The 15,082-nt window shown below is 49.2% G+C and overlaps 1 protein-coding gene across 2 annotated transcripts in view; it reads right to left on the bottom strand.

Annotated features, from left to right (window-relative positions):
• The window catches only part of Afap1 (actin filament associated protein 1), a 117,011-nt gene that overhangs the window by 43,327 nt on the left and 58,602 nt on the right, over window positions 1-15,082 (bottom strand). For both annotated transcript variants that reach the window (XM_052736101.1, XM_052736102.1), the window contains one exon: window positions 13,404-13,583. In XM_052736101.1, the coding sequence (XP_052592061.1) occupies window positions 13,404-13,583 (180 nt within the window). The remainder of the gene's footprint in view (window positions 1-13,403; window positions 13,584-15,082) is intronic.

The raw sequence follows: 15,082 nt of genomic DNA on the forward strand, positions 1-15,082 counted from the left end.
CTACCTGTAATTCCAGCTGCAGGGGATTCGACACCCTTCTGGCCTCCTCGGGTGCCTACACTCATGTACACATACACATAATTAAAAATAAAAATAAATCTTTTTTTTTTTTTAAAAAAAAAAAAAGGTGATGTCTGAAAAACTAAAGAACTCCAAGAACAAAGCATGATCCTTTCACAAGAAGGTGTCAGCTACCTTAGAGCAAGAGAATTGGGGGCTGTCCCAGGATGACACACAAGCTGTAAGTGAGTATCACCAGGCTCTGGCCATGTGAACTGACAGAAAAGCTCCTGGACAGAGTGGATAGCAGTTCAAAGGCCCTGCAGGAGGTGACATGTGTTTAAGGAGCCCCAGAGTGTGGGGGAGGAGAGGACAGGGGAGTAGGGAGTGGATGGTGGGTGTAAGGATCTAGTCCTATGTCCCCTTCAGGCCCGGGGAGGAGACTGAACTTGATCAGTGGAAGGAGAGATGGAAGGATCACAGTGTGAGTAGGAGCTCCACAGCCAGGGTGAACGGCTGCGGCCTGGCTTTCACCTTGGCGGAATAATGAACTGTTCGGAGCCTGAGCCGCCGCCTCCTCTAAGGAGCATAAATGTTCTAGATGCTTCTATTCTTCCAAATTCATGTTGAAAATTAAACTCCAAAGCAGCAGTCTTGGAATGGAGGGGGTGGTTTGGAAGGCAGCAGAGTCAGGGGAGCTGAGCCTCTATGAAGGGCTCAGACCTCAGAGAAGAGCTTCCACGCTTCTGTGTATAGGACACGGCCACTGAGCACCATCTATGAAGGAGAGCACAGGCCTCCACCAGTCTCCCAGGCTCCCAGCACCTGGATCACGGACTTCCCACCCCTAGAACTGTGAGAGATAAATTTGTTTATGGATGACCGACGTGAAGCATCTTGTTAAAGCAACAGGGATGGACTAAGCCCCTGTGACACTACCTTAAATTGTCACTTTGACACAATGTAGAGTTGCCAGGGAAGGAAGTCTCAAGGAGGGACTGTCTACACCAGGTGGACCTGTCTAGCCAGACTGTTCTGATTCCATTGATTGAAGTGGGATGGCCCACCCACGGTGGGCGACACCATTCTTTAAATTTGTGTTCTAGACTTTGTAAGTACAGAGAGGCCTGAGCACAAGCGAGCACGCCATTCATTGCTCGCTGCTTTTGGCTGTGGGTGTGATGTGACCGTCTGCTTCAGGTTGCCTTAACTTGCCTGCAATGAAGGAACTGTGAGCTGCAATCCATTCTTCCTCCCCTAAGTTGCTTTTATCAGAAACAAAGACAACACTTCTACAGACCAAGTCCTCAGACAATGCCCAGAACGCAGCACGTGCGAATTGTTGAAGAAAGGGAATTACACAGAAGCCAAAGAAAACCAGTGTAGGGAACTTGGGTGAGCACGATGAGGAACTGAGAAGAGGGAAGGACAGTGACAGCACAGGGACAGTGACAGCACAGGGGGCAGTGACAGGACAGGGGACAGTGACAGGACAGGGGGCAGTGACAGCACAGGGACAGTGACAGGACAGGGGACAGTGACAGCACAGGGGACAGTGACAGGACAGGGGGCAGTGACAGCACAGGGAACAGTGACAGCACAGGGGACAGTGACAGGACAGGGGACAGTGACAGGACAGGGACAGTGACAGCACAGGGAAAGTGACAGGACAGGGGACAGTGACAGGACAGGGGGACAGTGACAGGACAGGGGGACAGTGACAGGACCGGGGACAGTGACAGCACAGGGGGCAGTGACAGGACAGGGACAGTGAGGCTGTAGAGGTGACAGTGAGGATGCACAGATGACAGTGAGGATGCAGAGGTGACAGTGAGGATGCACAGGTGACGGTGAGGATGCAGAGGTGACAGTGAGGATGCACAGGTGATAGTGAGGATGCAGAGGTGACAGTGAGGATGCACAGGTGATAGTGAGGATGCAGAGGTGACAGTGAGGATACACAGATGACAGTGAGGCTGCAGAGGTGACAGTGAGGATGCAGAGGTGATAGTGAGGATGCACAGGTGACAGTGAGGCTGCAGAGGTGACAGTGAGAATGCAGAGGTAACAGTAAGGATGCACAGGTGACAGTGAGGATGCAGAGGTGGCAGTGAAGATGCAGAGGTGACAGTGAGGATGCAGAGGTGACAGTGAGGATGCAGAGGTGACAGTGAGGATGCACAGGTGGCAGTGAGGATGCAGAGGTGACAGTGAGGATGCACAGGTGACAGTGAGGATGCAGAGGTGGGGTGGGGATGAGGCATGCAGGCATTGCCTGAGAAAGCAGTGGCCATTTCTGGTAGACTCACTTGGGGTCTGGGCACACACTCCTGTATTTCTATCCTCAGCATTGGGGTGACAGGAAAGACATACAGGGGGTGTGGGCGATAAGCCTGGATCCAGAGGCACATCTCAGTCAGACGTCAAAATAAGTAGAGTGTTCCACTCCCCGGGAAGAGGGCAGCCAGGGAACAGAGGAGGAAGACCAAGCATGCTCTTCCGTTCTATCCTGCACTTAAGGGTAGTTAAAGGAGAGAAACTGGGTGCTGGTTGGTGGTGGTGCACACCTTTAATCCCAGCACTTGGGAGGCAGAGGCAGGTAGATCTCTGGGTTCAAGGCCAGGCTGGTCTACATAGTGAGTTCTGTGTCAGTCAGGGCTACATAGAGAAACCCTGTCTCCAAAAACCAAAAATGATTGATTGAATGAATGAATGAATGAATGAATGAATGAATGAATGAATGAATGAAGAGAAACTTGGAGTTCAAGTATGATGGGATAGGAAGGCAGGAAGCAAGTAAGAGGATTGGCCTTAGGAGCAAGGAGAAGGAAGTTCAGGAAGGAGGGAAGTAGAGAATGGACAGCAGCCAGGTATCCTGGGTCTCTCTAAGGCAGTGGTTCTCAACCTATGGGTCATGACCCCTTTGGGGATCACATATCAGATATTTATATTATGAATTATAACAGTAGCAAAATTACAGTTTGAAGTAGCAATTAAAATAATTTTATGGTTGGGGATCAACACAACTAGAGGAACTGTATTAAAGGGTCGCAGCATCAGGAGGGTTGAGAACCACTGGCCTAGGGGAAGCAGAGGGCAGGGGAGGGGGCTCCTTCTTCCCCTCTGTCAGGAGGAACTGAGCCCAGAGCAGGTGGGGGCTCAGGAAAGCTGGTCACACAGGGGTTTGAGAAAACTATCTGATTCTACTCCCCCAGTGAATCAGGGGGACGGAACACCAGTCACCAGCTTTGTGGCCTTGGGAGAAAGAAAGAAATCATCCCAAAGCTCCATTTCCTCACTAGCAAAGGGTGGAACTGAGAAGTCCCATCTTGCAGGACAGCATCCAGCATGGACACTTTCACAGGTGGCAGCCTCGGTGACATCAATGCTGTCACTAGTGTGAGCAGTCTTCTGACTCATGCTGAGAGCTCAGACTGTGACCCTGAGCTTCAGAGGCAGGAACTGCCAGACTATGGGTCACAGTCCCAGCGTAAGTGGCTTCTCAGCCACCCCCTGCATGTCACTGGGTTCATGAGGTCCAGTGGTATGAAGTCCAGTGCACGTGGGGTTTACACCCCTCATCTCTGCAGTCAGCAGGTGGCTCTTTTAGAATACCCTTGTTTGTCTGGGGACTAAGATGCACTGGAACTCAAACCCAGACTCCTGGGCAAACAGAAACACGATGTCCCCAGTCTGCACAGTGGCAGGCAAATCAGCTTCCACAGCCAGTCCTGTCCCTGTTGCTTCACTGGTGCTGGGATCTGACCCAAGAATCAGCAGGACGGGGGTCTGTTCCCAGCCACTCTGCCGCTCAGCTTTCCCAGGAGAAAACAGAATGCCCACACTTAAGATGGGAAGAAAATGGGAGAGGCCAACGCCTCACTGCAGGACTCTCCTCCCGTCACTTCTGAGGGAAAAGCCTGTGGGCACCCTCCACCCAGGGACCTTGCCTTCCCCAGGCAACAAGAGGGGGGAGATCAGCTTTCCTTACCCCTAAACTAGGCCCTTGGCTCCCTTTCAGGTTCCCCTTCCTTCTGCCCCAGGCAGTGACTAAACCTTCAAGCGACAGGCATGTCTGCATTAAGGACAAGACTGTCCTTTCTCTGGAGAAGGAACATACTGGAAGGGGTAAGTTCTGAGCTCTACGGTTAAGTCTAGCCCCACTCCGCCACTCACCACCTGAGCAAGGCCATGCCTTTTACTAAGCCTTACTCTCTTTAGCTAAATCTCACAAAGCAACAGCCAAAGGAAAGGCTGAGATGGGCATCCCTGTGGTGGGCATCCCTGTGGTGGGCATTCCTGTGGTGGGCATCCCTGTGGTGGGCAGCTGAGAAGTGTCCCAGCCAGCACTTCTGTACCAGTCCTCCAGTAACCTCAGCTTGTACTTGAAGCTTTAACTAAGGAAATTGGCTGCAATTACAAACAACCCTGAACTTGATGAGGTCTTCGGTCTCACCAAAGCCTGCACTCCAGAGGCTGCAGAGGCACGGTTCAGCAAAGCTACGTTGTCTTCCTTTCTCTTTGGTTTTCCCTGCCCTTAGGAGAAGCATGTGGTAGCACATTTCACCTATTCCTACCAGTCCTGGTGGAGACAGGTGCTATGTGTTTGCATATGTGTTTGCCTGTCTATGTGCACATGTGTGTCTGTCTGTCTGTGTGGCTCTGTGTGTGCGTGCTTGTCTGTTTGTGCAAGTGTGCTGGTCTGACACTATGTTTGCCTGTCTATGTGACTCTGTACGTGTGTCTGTCTGTGGAACTCTCTGCATGCCCGTAGGCCTGTGTGACTGTGTGTGCTGCCCTTGGAGGAGCTGTGCAGTCTTTTGACTCAGTACAGCTCATCCTCCAGAAGGCAGCCTCCTCTCTCCTCCAGGCATCCTGCTCCAGCCACCTGCTGTAGGCTGAGTCTTAAATGTCTCCGGAGGCCACATGTTGAAGCTTGATCATCAGCCTGGGACTTCATTGGGAAGTGATGAAATCTTACAAGATGGAGCCTAGCAGGAGGAAATTAGGTCACTAACTTGAAGGGCAGAGTGTGCCCCTCACCTCCACCCTCTGCTCTCTTCCTAACTGCCCCAAAGCAAGCAGCTTCCCTACCATCGGCTCTGGCCATGGCTGGTGACTCTGCCATAAGCCTGAAAGCAGTGGAGCCAACTGACCATGGACTGAAACACTGAGCCAAAAATAAACTTGCCCTCCTTCAAAGGGTTTCACTCAGGCATTTTGTCACAGTAGCAGAAAAGTGACTGAAACACTTCCCCAGGTCTGCACACGTCCACATCTGCCCAGAGGCAGTTAGATGTTGATCCATTAGAACAAGCTCACTGGATCTGTCTTATATAAAGTTTCTATGCATGGACAGATGCCCGTAGCAACAACTTTATTTTTTTTTACACACTTACGTAGCTTTGGCTGTCCTGGAACTCACTATGCAGACTAGGCTGACCTTGAACTCATAGAGATCTGCCTGCCTCTGCCTCCAGGTATTCGCCATTATGCCTAGCAGCAACAACTTTGGAGGTCTTATTAAAAGGGAAACTATGCAATAAGGAAAAACTAGACTTGAGATTTTCTATAAATATGTTTTAACTGAACCAATGAAAAACACGGAAAGACTAGAGACTGCCACTAAAGTGAAAGCTGTGCGGCAAAGTCCACTAGTCCTTTGCCCTCATGTCAAGAATCACAAAAGCACAGAGAAAGAGCCGCTGGAATATACACACTGCAACCTCTTCCTTCCAGACCAGGCCGAGCTCTCCAGAGGAAGGCGACAACACCTGGCTATCAAAGCTGGTTCCTGACAACCTCTTCCCAAGCGTCCATGAGCCTACCTCACACACTGGAAACACTCAGAGTGTCGCACTCGCTTCTCCAATGACTCATTTCTCTCTCAACTAGAACTCAGTCCCTTGTGGAGTGGAGCCATGTGTTACACAGTGCTGGGATGGGCATTCGGCAACCCAGAGAGACCCAGACATCCACCTGGGGCAGGCCAAGAGCACAGAAGGCATCATGGTGTGAGACTCTGTCTTTCCCTAGTCTCAAGACCAAACTGTCCAGACCACAGAAAAAGCACTTGAGAGAAGGTGAGCACAGCTGGCCTTTTTCCACAGGGTTCCCACCAGTGGGAGAAATGAAGCTGCTTCATTCACTGTCCTCTGCATCTCCCAAAGGCACCTGTGGGGTCCCCTCCAAAATAATAAACAAAGGCTCTGCCACTCAGCGTACTTAGAGACCTCTTAGCGTATGTCTATGCCAAGAGTAGTATGAGAAGTTCAACATGTACTTAAGAGAATGGGGTTTGAATTGAAAAATCACAACTCCTCCACACAACAAAATACTCTGTGGTATTTTTGTTTGCTTTTAACTGAAGCCCTCCACCCCAGAAACACAACCTCTGCACATTTTTATGGAAACCCGATCATGCTGCTTCTGGGAAGGCTGGCTCTTGTCTTGTGTTTGACCTCTGCACAGAGGCTCCTGTCTGCAGCTTCTGCACACACACACATACATTTATGTGGCTAGGCGCGCGCACACACACACACACACACACACACACACACACACACACACACACACACACACAGGCTTCTGGCAAGCCTATGGATGATGGATGTAACAGGCAGATAGGACACGTGGTTCTGGTGATGCTTTCTGCAGAAAGATCAACATCACGTGCCAGTCAAATGCTGCCTTGTGTTTATCATAAGGGCAAGGATTTTATATATATATATATATACTTGTTATAGTTTGTGTTATTTCTAAATGTCTGCACCTGGATCATAAACTCTGAACAAGCTTTGATAACAGTAGTCTTGGGTGATGAGACACTTGTCTTTGTTTATAAAACAATTCCTAGTAAAGAGTGGAAGAGCATTTCCATAGGGACTCACAGTGACGATGGGATCACTCAGTGGGAGACTGTCCCTAGCGCATGTGAGGCCATGGACTCAATGCCCATGTAGGAGCCTGGGACCCTAAGGTATGTTCCTGGGGCCTTAACTTTACAGTGTCTTGGGCCAGTAAATGTAGTACTGGGCCAGCCAAGGTTACTTGCTAAGGCATTGTCTTAAAAAACAAGCAATGAATTTTTAAAAAAATGAAATAATAAATAAAGTGGAAAATAGTCTTATTGTAGAAAAATCAGCTGATCCAAAGGTTTGTTTATTATATGACGAACAAAACGGAGACAAATGAAGAGGGCACACAGTACTTCAGCTTTCCCACACAGAAGAGCACATAAAACCACCAGCCTCACCCTGACAACACAAAACAAGCTAGAGAAACCAAAAAACCCAAAACCAAAACACAGCCATAGCACTTTTCAAAGCCATCTGAGCATGGGGTTGCTGAGAGGCCACAGTGAAAGAAACCCTAAAGATGAAGGGGCCTTGGAGGAAAGAGGCTCCCCCACAGCTGCCCTCCTGGCAGGTAGATGGGGGAAGGGGACGGCAGGGTAGCCCAGGGCCTGCAGGAGCCAGTTCTCAGCCCTCCCATCTTCCCTGAAAGGATAAGGAGGGTCCAAAAGGCAGGCAGGGAGGAGGTGGGGTCGGCATCCTGAGATGCAGGGCACTGCATTTAGGACAAGGTGTCTGCTTTGCCAGGGAACTCCAGATGCACAGCGAGTGCTCACCAGGAAGGTTCCAGCTTCCAGGACCAAAGGGAAGCCAAAGCCACCTTATGAGGCTGAGCCCAAAGCAGACAGTCTTCCAGGCTAGACCTAAAGAGACCCACAGGCTGCTCAGAAAGCTTGTCCCCAGCACACGAGAGACCTCAGGCCTCTTGCCAGCTCTCCGGTCCCCAGCCATGCCCCTGTGAAAACCCAGTACTCATTCTGAAGGCAAGAGTAGTGTGAAGCAAAGCAACATGGCCACAATTCTACTGTGCCTAACAAGAGACCCAAGGGCTGCACCTGGCTCTGGGGAAATGGCAGAGGGCAGTCTCTGCGGTTTCCTTACACTCATTCCAAAGCCTGTGCAGACTCCTGGGGCAATCAGAAGCAATCCCAGAGATGGACCCCATGCTGGAAAGACCAGACACTAAAACAGCTGTGACAGAATGCTGAAACAGCCAATGACCTGGGGGGTGGCGCACAAACAGGTGGGATTTCAGACAGAGAAAGATGGGAAAGTGCTAGAATGGAAACTGGGATCCAAGATTGAAGTGGGCATGAGGCACGCTGGCCAGAAGCTTCCAAAACAGTGAGTACCGGCCATGAGGAGCACACAGCCAGCAGGCCACAGGGGTGAAGAGCTGCAGACAGGGACCCCCAAGTCTGCGGGAGTATCTGATGAGAGAATACCTAACAATGGAGCTGCCAAAGGAGGGGAGAAAGGCAGACATCCTTGGAAAAGACAGTGGCCCAACTGCGTCAAAGCCAATGAGAGGCAGCATCTGTGGGACAGATGACAGACGAAGACCAGGAAGGCTGACCCTCTGCACCAATACCGCAGGCTCACCTGCTGGAAGCCCAGGAATAAAGCAACTTTAGAGGCTCCAGTGACAGTGACACCAAACTTGGGAACAATGGCTGTGGACAGGGTTGGCTTCTCTAGAAGCAGACAGTGGCTTTCACACCACCCGGGAGTTCATTTTCGGTGTAGGAAATGGGCTTTCAAACATCTTCTACTTAATTAAAAAATGCTCACTTTGTGTGTACCTCTGGTGTGTATACGCACATGAGTGCAGATGGCCATGGAAGTCAGATGTGTCATGTCCCCTGGAGCTGGAGTTACAGGCAGCTGTGAGACATCATATAGGGACTTCAAACTGAACTTGGGTCCTCTGCAAGAGCAGTATGTGTTCTTAACCACTGAGTCATCTTTCCAGCCCAACTTCTTTGGAGGAAAAGGAAATGACGCAGGATGGAGGCTCATATCCAAGAATGAATGAAGACCCAGGCATAGACCCACTTCTCTCCTTCTCAGGCAGGAGAATCAGGAGTTCATGGTTCTAGACACTAAAACAGAAGTTCCCTGAGAAGAGAGAGTTAAGCAGGGGAGGCATCTCTCAATCCCATCAGCATAGGGCAGCATTTAGGGACTTAGAAAGATACAAAGAAAAAAATGTAAAGACTTTAGGCACCCAACGAATCTGAATTATTCGGAATCTTGTTTTGAAAACCTCCACCACCTCTGTGGCTCAGCAGGTAGGTTAAGGCATCTACAGCACAAACTTGACAACCTGAGTTCAATCCCAGGATCCCACGGCAGAAGAAGAGAAATGACTGTAGTTTTTTGACCTTCAGCGCACGCTAGCGCGCACACACACACACACACCACACACTAAATAATAATAATAATAATAATAATAAATAATAAATAATTAAAATCATGATTCTGATAAGGTAACTGATCTAATGATGGATCTGGAAGGAACTATCTTAGGCTCTGCTACGCTGAGACAATTAAAATCCTATGACTGAAACCCCTTTGTTACTTGACTCTCGTTGTTTTATTAGCATCTATTGTTAATTATATGTAATAGATTTCTCAGTGAGCTTGTCACACATGCATACATTTTTTACCATAGTCACTCTGCTGTTCTCTCTTCTCCTGCTCTGCTGTCCCCTCCCTTCCTAACTAGCCCCTCTACTTCCATATTTTTTTTTTCTTGTGACCTAATGAACTTCATCATGGCTAGCTACAGGAACATGAGTAGTAACTCACACAGGTACTGGCACAGTATTAGTGGTATACAGCTGAAGAAAATGTCCCTTCTGCCCCGGGGTAACCATTAACTTCTCATAGACCCTCAGAAAAAGAGCAGAGTATCACATCCTCCCCACTGGCAGACCTTACCTATAAATCCATAAGGAGAAGCTGGGCTCTGTGAGCCCCTGCACTCTCCCTCTAGATCTTCCGGTCTTCCCACCCCCTCTTCCACAATGTTCTCTGAATTTGAGAGGGGGATATAGATACCCCACTAGGGCTGAGTGCTCCACGGACATTTTGACTTTCATTTCTAGGGCTCCTTAAGCTCTGGTACTACGGAAATAACAGCACAAATATGAACTAGAGTAATCTATTCAAACTCTTCAGAAAAAGATTATCTGCCTTATATTATTTACTTCCCTTGTAAGAAACACACTAAAATTAAAATCCCTGCAATTAACTGCCATTCATGAGTGGGGCTGTCGTGCTATAATTAGCTAAGCGCCTCAGTCGGTAAGTAGCTCACACATGGGGACGTGGTCGTCAAGGTTATTTCACTCCATCAGCATCTTAGAAGCATGTTGTTCCACTTGTCTGTTTGCCAGCTGCTCAAGGACTCAGAGTGACTTCATGTCAGATGCTCAGCAGTTAGAAGGGAGCTCAGCACGCTGAGTGTCTAAGGTTGCAGGACAGAGGGGGAGTAGGAACCGTCCGAGGTTCGGGGTGGTCGTCCCAAGCTTCCCATAGGGAACAGTGAGCACCAAGCATGGGAAGGAGAGTTCAGGCAGTCAGGAAAGGAACTCAGAGAAAGAAACAGTCACCAGGAAAGCTTCTCATTCTGCAACTGTCCTTTCTCCTTTAGTAAACAGACAGGCTAAGATCATGGGAAGAGGGAGGAAAGAGAGAAGGGCCAGCTGTCAATCACTCAAACAAGAGTGAACTGAAGTCAAACCAAAAACCCCTAACCTGGTGCCTGGATGGATCCCTGTAGAACATAACAGCATGTGACCTGAGACTCAAGTTCTCAGTAGTCAAATGAAACCAGTAATAGTGGCAGGAGATTAGGAGACCATGAGTGTCTGGGGTGATAAATACAAGGACCCCCCCAAAAAAGCTGGGTGCAGGATTGTGTGCTTGTAACCACAGCACTGGGGAGGCAGTGAGGTGGTTCCCTGAGGCTGGCTGCTCAGCCAGTCTAACCTTCTCTGAGGTCTAGGCTGGTTATAAGTGGGAGGCCCTGTCTCAGAAAAGCAAGGTGGATGGTACCTGAGCAATGACTTCTGAGCTTGTCCTCTGGCCTTCACATGCACATGTTCCATGAATCACTCACAGGCACACACACACACACACACACACACACACACACACGCACGCACGCACGCACGCACGCACGGCACAAGCAGCATGAGTCAATGAGATGGAGAAGTCTCTGTAAACCTTGAAGTCTCTAGAGCTCCAGCAGCATGGTGAAGCTCTCAGTCTGGAAGACTACACAGACTCCCAGGAAAGATTCCTGAGCCTGAGGCTTGCAGGAAGGGAAACCAGAAAAAACTCTCCCCAACCACCTGGGTGTCACAAATTTCAGGAAAGCCATAGCCACTGCTGACAGAGTGAGACAGGCCACCTCTGTGTGATTCTCTGGGCAGCCAACAAAGCTTCTTCACGGCCCTGGAGTCTGACTGTGTGCTCCTGGGAGCCATGAGGAATCGAGGTTCACGGTTCCCCAGATATGGTGTGTGTTCAAGTTGCTGGGTTTGGAACCACCTGAGACCCAACTCTGGGCATGTGTTTGGGGATGTTTCCCAAGAAGATTAACAGAAGAGAGAAGACTCACTCTAAACGTGGGTGGTATCATCCCATGGGCCGGAGGCCTATCTTAATAAAAGCAGAAAATGAACTGAGCACCAGCAACCATCTCTGCTTGCTGGCGACAGATGACCCTCACACCTGTCGCCATGCCTTCACCACCGTGATGGACGACAACTTCAAGCTGTGAGCCAAGACAAGCCCTTCCTTTCTTTAGCTGAGCTTGTCAGGTTATTTTGTCACAGAAGTGAGTGAGGAAAGAGGAACGGTGGTCATAGATGTCCAAGTACATGTCACCTCTTTCCAGCCCAGCCCTCACCACAGGCCATGATGAACTGAAACCTTGGGAAGACAGACATGCACAGCTTCTTCCTAAGGGCAGGAGGAGCTGCTGTGGTTACAGAATCATTTCCAAGGGCCATGGAGCATGGAAACTCAAAGGGATCGTGGAATTGTATTTGCTTTAAAAGGGTGGTTTATGGTTATATGAGTTGTACCCAATATTGCTGCTGTAAGCATTATTTCAATATATTTTCTTCCCAAATACCATGGCCAGCATGAGCATAGAACAAACACGATAGACAAAGAGAACAAGTGACGAGCTCTTGCAAGGCCAGGTCAGAGCCCCATGCCCATACTGTTCAAGTGAAGCCAGGGTCAGAGCCCCCATGCCCATACTGTTCAAGTAGAAGCCAGGTCAGAGCCCCATGCCCATACTGTTCAAGTGAAGCCAGGGTCAGAGCCCCATGCCCATACTGTTCAAGTAGAAGCCAGGGTCAGAGCCCCCATGCCCATCTCATTCAGAGGTAAAAACCAGACCAGCATTTTAAGAGAAATTTAAAACTGTAAAAGAGACATTTCCAAATTGAAAAAGAAACAGCTAGAAGTCCTAGGGCTTAAAACTATGGACCCCCTAAGCTCCAATACAGCAGTGCTAGGAAGCTTGGCATTTGAGCTGCAAAGAGGCTGTGAGGTAGAACACTCATGGGTGGGATTAGCGCCCATCGGTGCCCCATAAAAGAGGCTGCAGGTGGGCGCCTCCCTCTTCACCACATGAGGACAGTGAAAAGGTCTAATCAGAGGCCAAATCTGCAGCTACCTTGACTTACACTTCTCAGCCTCCAGAGCTCAGAAATAAATTGTTGCTGTTAAAGGCCACCCCACTTGGGGCATTTCAGCAGAGCAGCCTGAGCAGAGTAAGACAGATCCCAAAACCAAAATTACAACACAGCAGCAGAGGGACCAAACAGACCAGAAACAAGGAAAGAGAATTGAACAAGACCAAGAAATAAGCAAGTCAGAGCAAAGGGGGATAAGGGACAGAGAGAAGTCAAAGGGGGGTAAGGGACAGAGAGAAGCCAAAGGGGGATAAGGACAGAGAGTACAAAGTAAGAAGCTCTCTCATTTAAATATCATTTCTGAGACTGGCAGATAGATCAAAGCAATACTAAAAACAACAGCAGGACAGATGGACAGCCTCCTGGGACAGACGGCCTCCTGCAGCTGGGAGTCAGGTGAGTGAGACCAATGAGTGTTCACTATCAAAAACAAAACAAGGAATAGCTCTGCTGTTAAAGGCTAAGGCTCACAACCCGAACTTCAAAACAACAGTGGGTAAAGGCATTAACTGCCAAGTCTGACGACTTAGGTTCAATTGCAGAGACCCACATGGGGGGAACAGAGAACCGGTTTTCAAAAGTTGTCCTCTGATCTCCATATGCATGCCATGCCCTGTGTGTATGCATGCATGTGTGTGTGTGTGCGTGCGCGCGCATGCGCGCGCGCACGCGTACCCACACCTGTATGTGTGTGCAAAATAAAAATGTAACTTAATTTTTTGAAAAAGACAAAGCTCCCAGGTTTTTGACAAATTATCAACCAAATGAGCAAGAGCCCAGGAAGAGGTCTGGAAGTGAAGGAGGCTCAGAGTCATGGCAGATGGCCTACCTTCAGCCACTGCTCAGCCTGCTCCTTGCTCTGGACGGCAAGAACCAGAGGGTCTGTGCCTTGCTGGGTGATTTTCAGCTCATGCTTCTTCTTCTTACTGTCTCTCGGGATGTACGTGATGCTGCAGCCTTGCAGGGGCAGCTCCATCTGAGGCTGCTGGTCCTTGGAACTTTTATAGCACTGCATGGAACAAAACAGACCAATTGATGCCATGAGGACATGTGATCAGAAACAATGATGAAACCCAGTACAACCAAACCTCCAGTGCTGGCCAGGTTTCAGGAGGTGTTGAGACAGAGGGATGGCTCAACAGCCAGCTAACAGGTGTGACATATACAGAGTCTGCTGCCTACCCACTCGCCGTCTACATCCGGCACACATAGGTGGGTGTTAATTCAGCCGAGGTCTATGAAGCATCTAGGCCACTACTGAGAAGACACTGATCTAGCCTGTGTTCCATTGAAACATCTTCAGAAAATTACATTTATTTTTATGTGAATATGAGATATATAAAAGGATCTGTTGCAACTACAGAGACCTACTGTGGGCAGCTAGTGCAATAATGAAGATGCTTGGAGCTGGAGAGATGGCTTAGCACTTAAGAACGCATACTGCTCTTGTTGAGAACCTCAGCTTGGGGCCCAGCAACCACATCAGTTGGCTCACAACCACTAACTCCAGTACTATCTGGAGATCCTGGAAGAGGCAAGCTCAGGCTGCCTCCAGACAGGACTCATCCAGGGCTGCCACTAAGAGCCTGAGGAAGGGCAAACAGGTAGGACTTGGTTCAAGTGAAATGCATGGGGAGCCCACAGGCCCTGGAGTTAGAAGACCTCACTGGGTGTGCCCAGAGAGGCTGGCCTTGACTCTCTCAGCACCAGATACAGGCAGGTCCTTGGGAAGAAGGGTGACTTGGCCTCAGAGTTCCCTCAATGGAGGCAGCTTTCCCAGGGCTACCCATTTGCTAGTGAATGGGTGCTTCAGTCTCAGGGGGCTGCTTGAGTGGCTACAAAATTGTCTGGGCGTGAAAATAAAGGCCTAGAGATGGAGTCGATAAAGCAAGTAGAGGTGACACCCACAGGAGGCCAGGCAGGATGCCTGAAGAAGAAAAGGCATGCTTTCTGTCGTCTGAGTAGTAGAGTCTTGAAATGTTTCTGAAGGAAAATAAAACACACACACAACAACTTTAAGCCAAACGTGGTAGTGCCTGCCTATAATCTCATCTTTCAGGAGATGGAGGAGGGAAGATTGAGAGCTCAAGGCTAGCCTGGGCTACGTAGTGAGTTTGAGGCTAATCTGAGCTATATAGCAAGACTCTTGTCATAACAAAGCCAAAGTTCCATCTTGCATTTTGTCTTGCATAGTGTCTTCCCTCATCTTCTATTTATTTCCTCGGAAATTAAGCTAGTCTCTGTGGAAGTTGTTACCATCATGGGGCAGAGAAAGGGATCTCAGAGGAGGCCCAAGTGCAGGAAAAAAGCAAGGGAATAGGAAGACAACAAATGAGTGTGGGACAGGGACCAGGAACCTGGGCCCCAAAATGCTGACCCTGCATCAGCCCTGGGGCCGCCTACATTCGAAATAAAAGTTCTCTTTCACATGAGAGTTGAGTGTATTTTAAAGTATTTTATATAGCTTGTCACCATCTTGCAGCTATTGCATCAGATTATAAATAAGGG

The sequence above is a fragment of the Peromyscus californicus genome, unplaced genomic scaffold (genome assembly GCF_007827085.1).
Source record: "Peromyscus californicus insignis strain IS unplaced genomic scaffold, ASM782708v3 Scaffold_13__1_contigs__length_99412109, whole genome shotgun sequence".
NCBI classification, from domain to species: domain Eukaryota; kingdom Metazoa; phylum Chordata; class Mammalia; order Rodentia; family Cricetidae; genus Peromyscus; species Peromyscus californicus.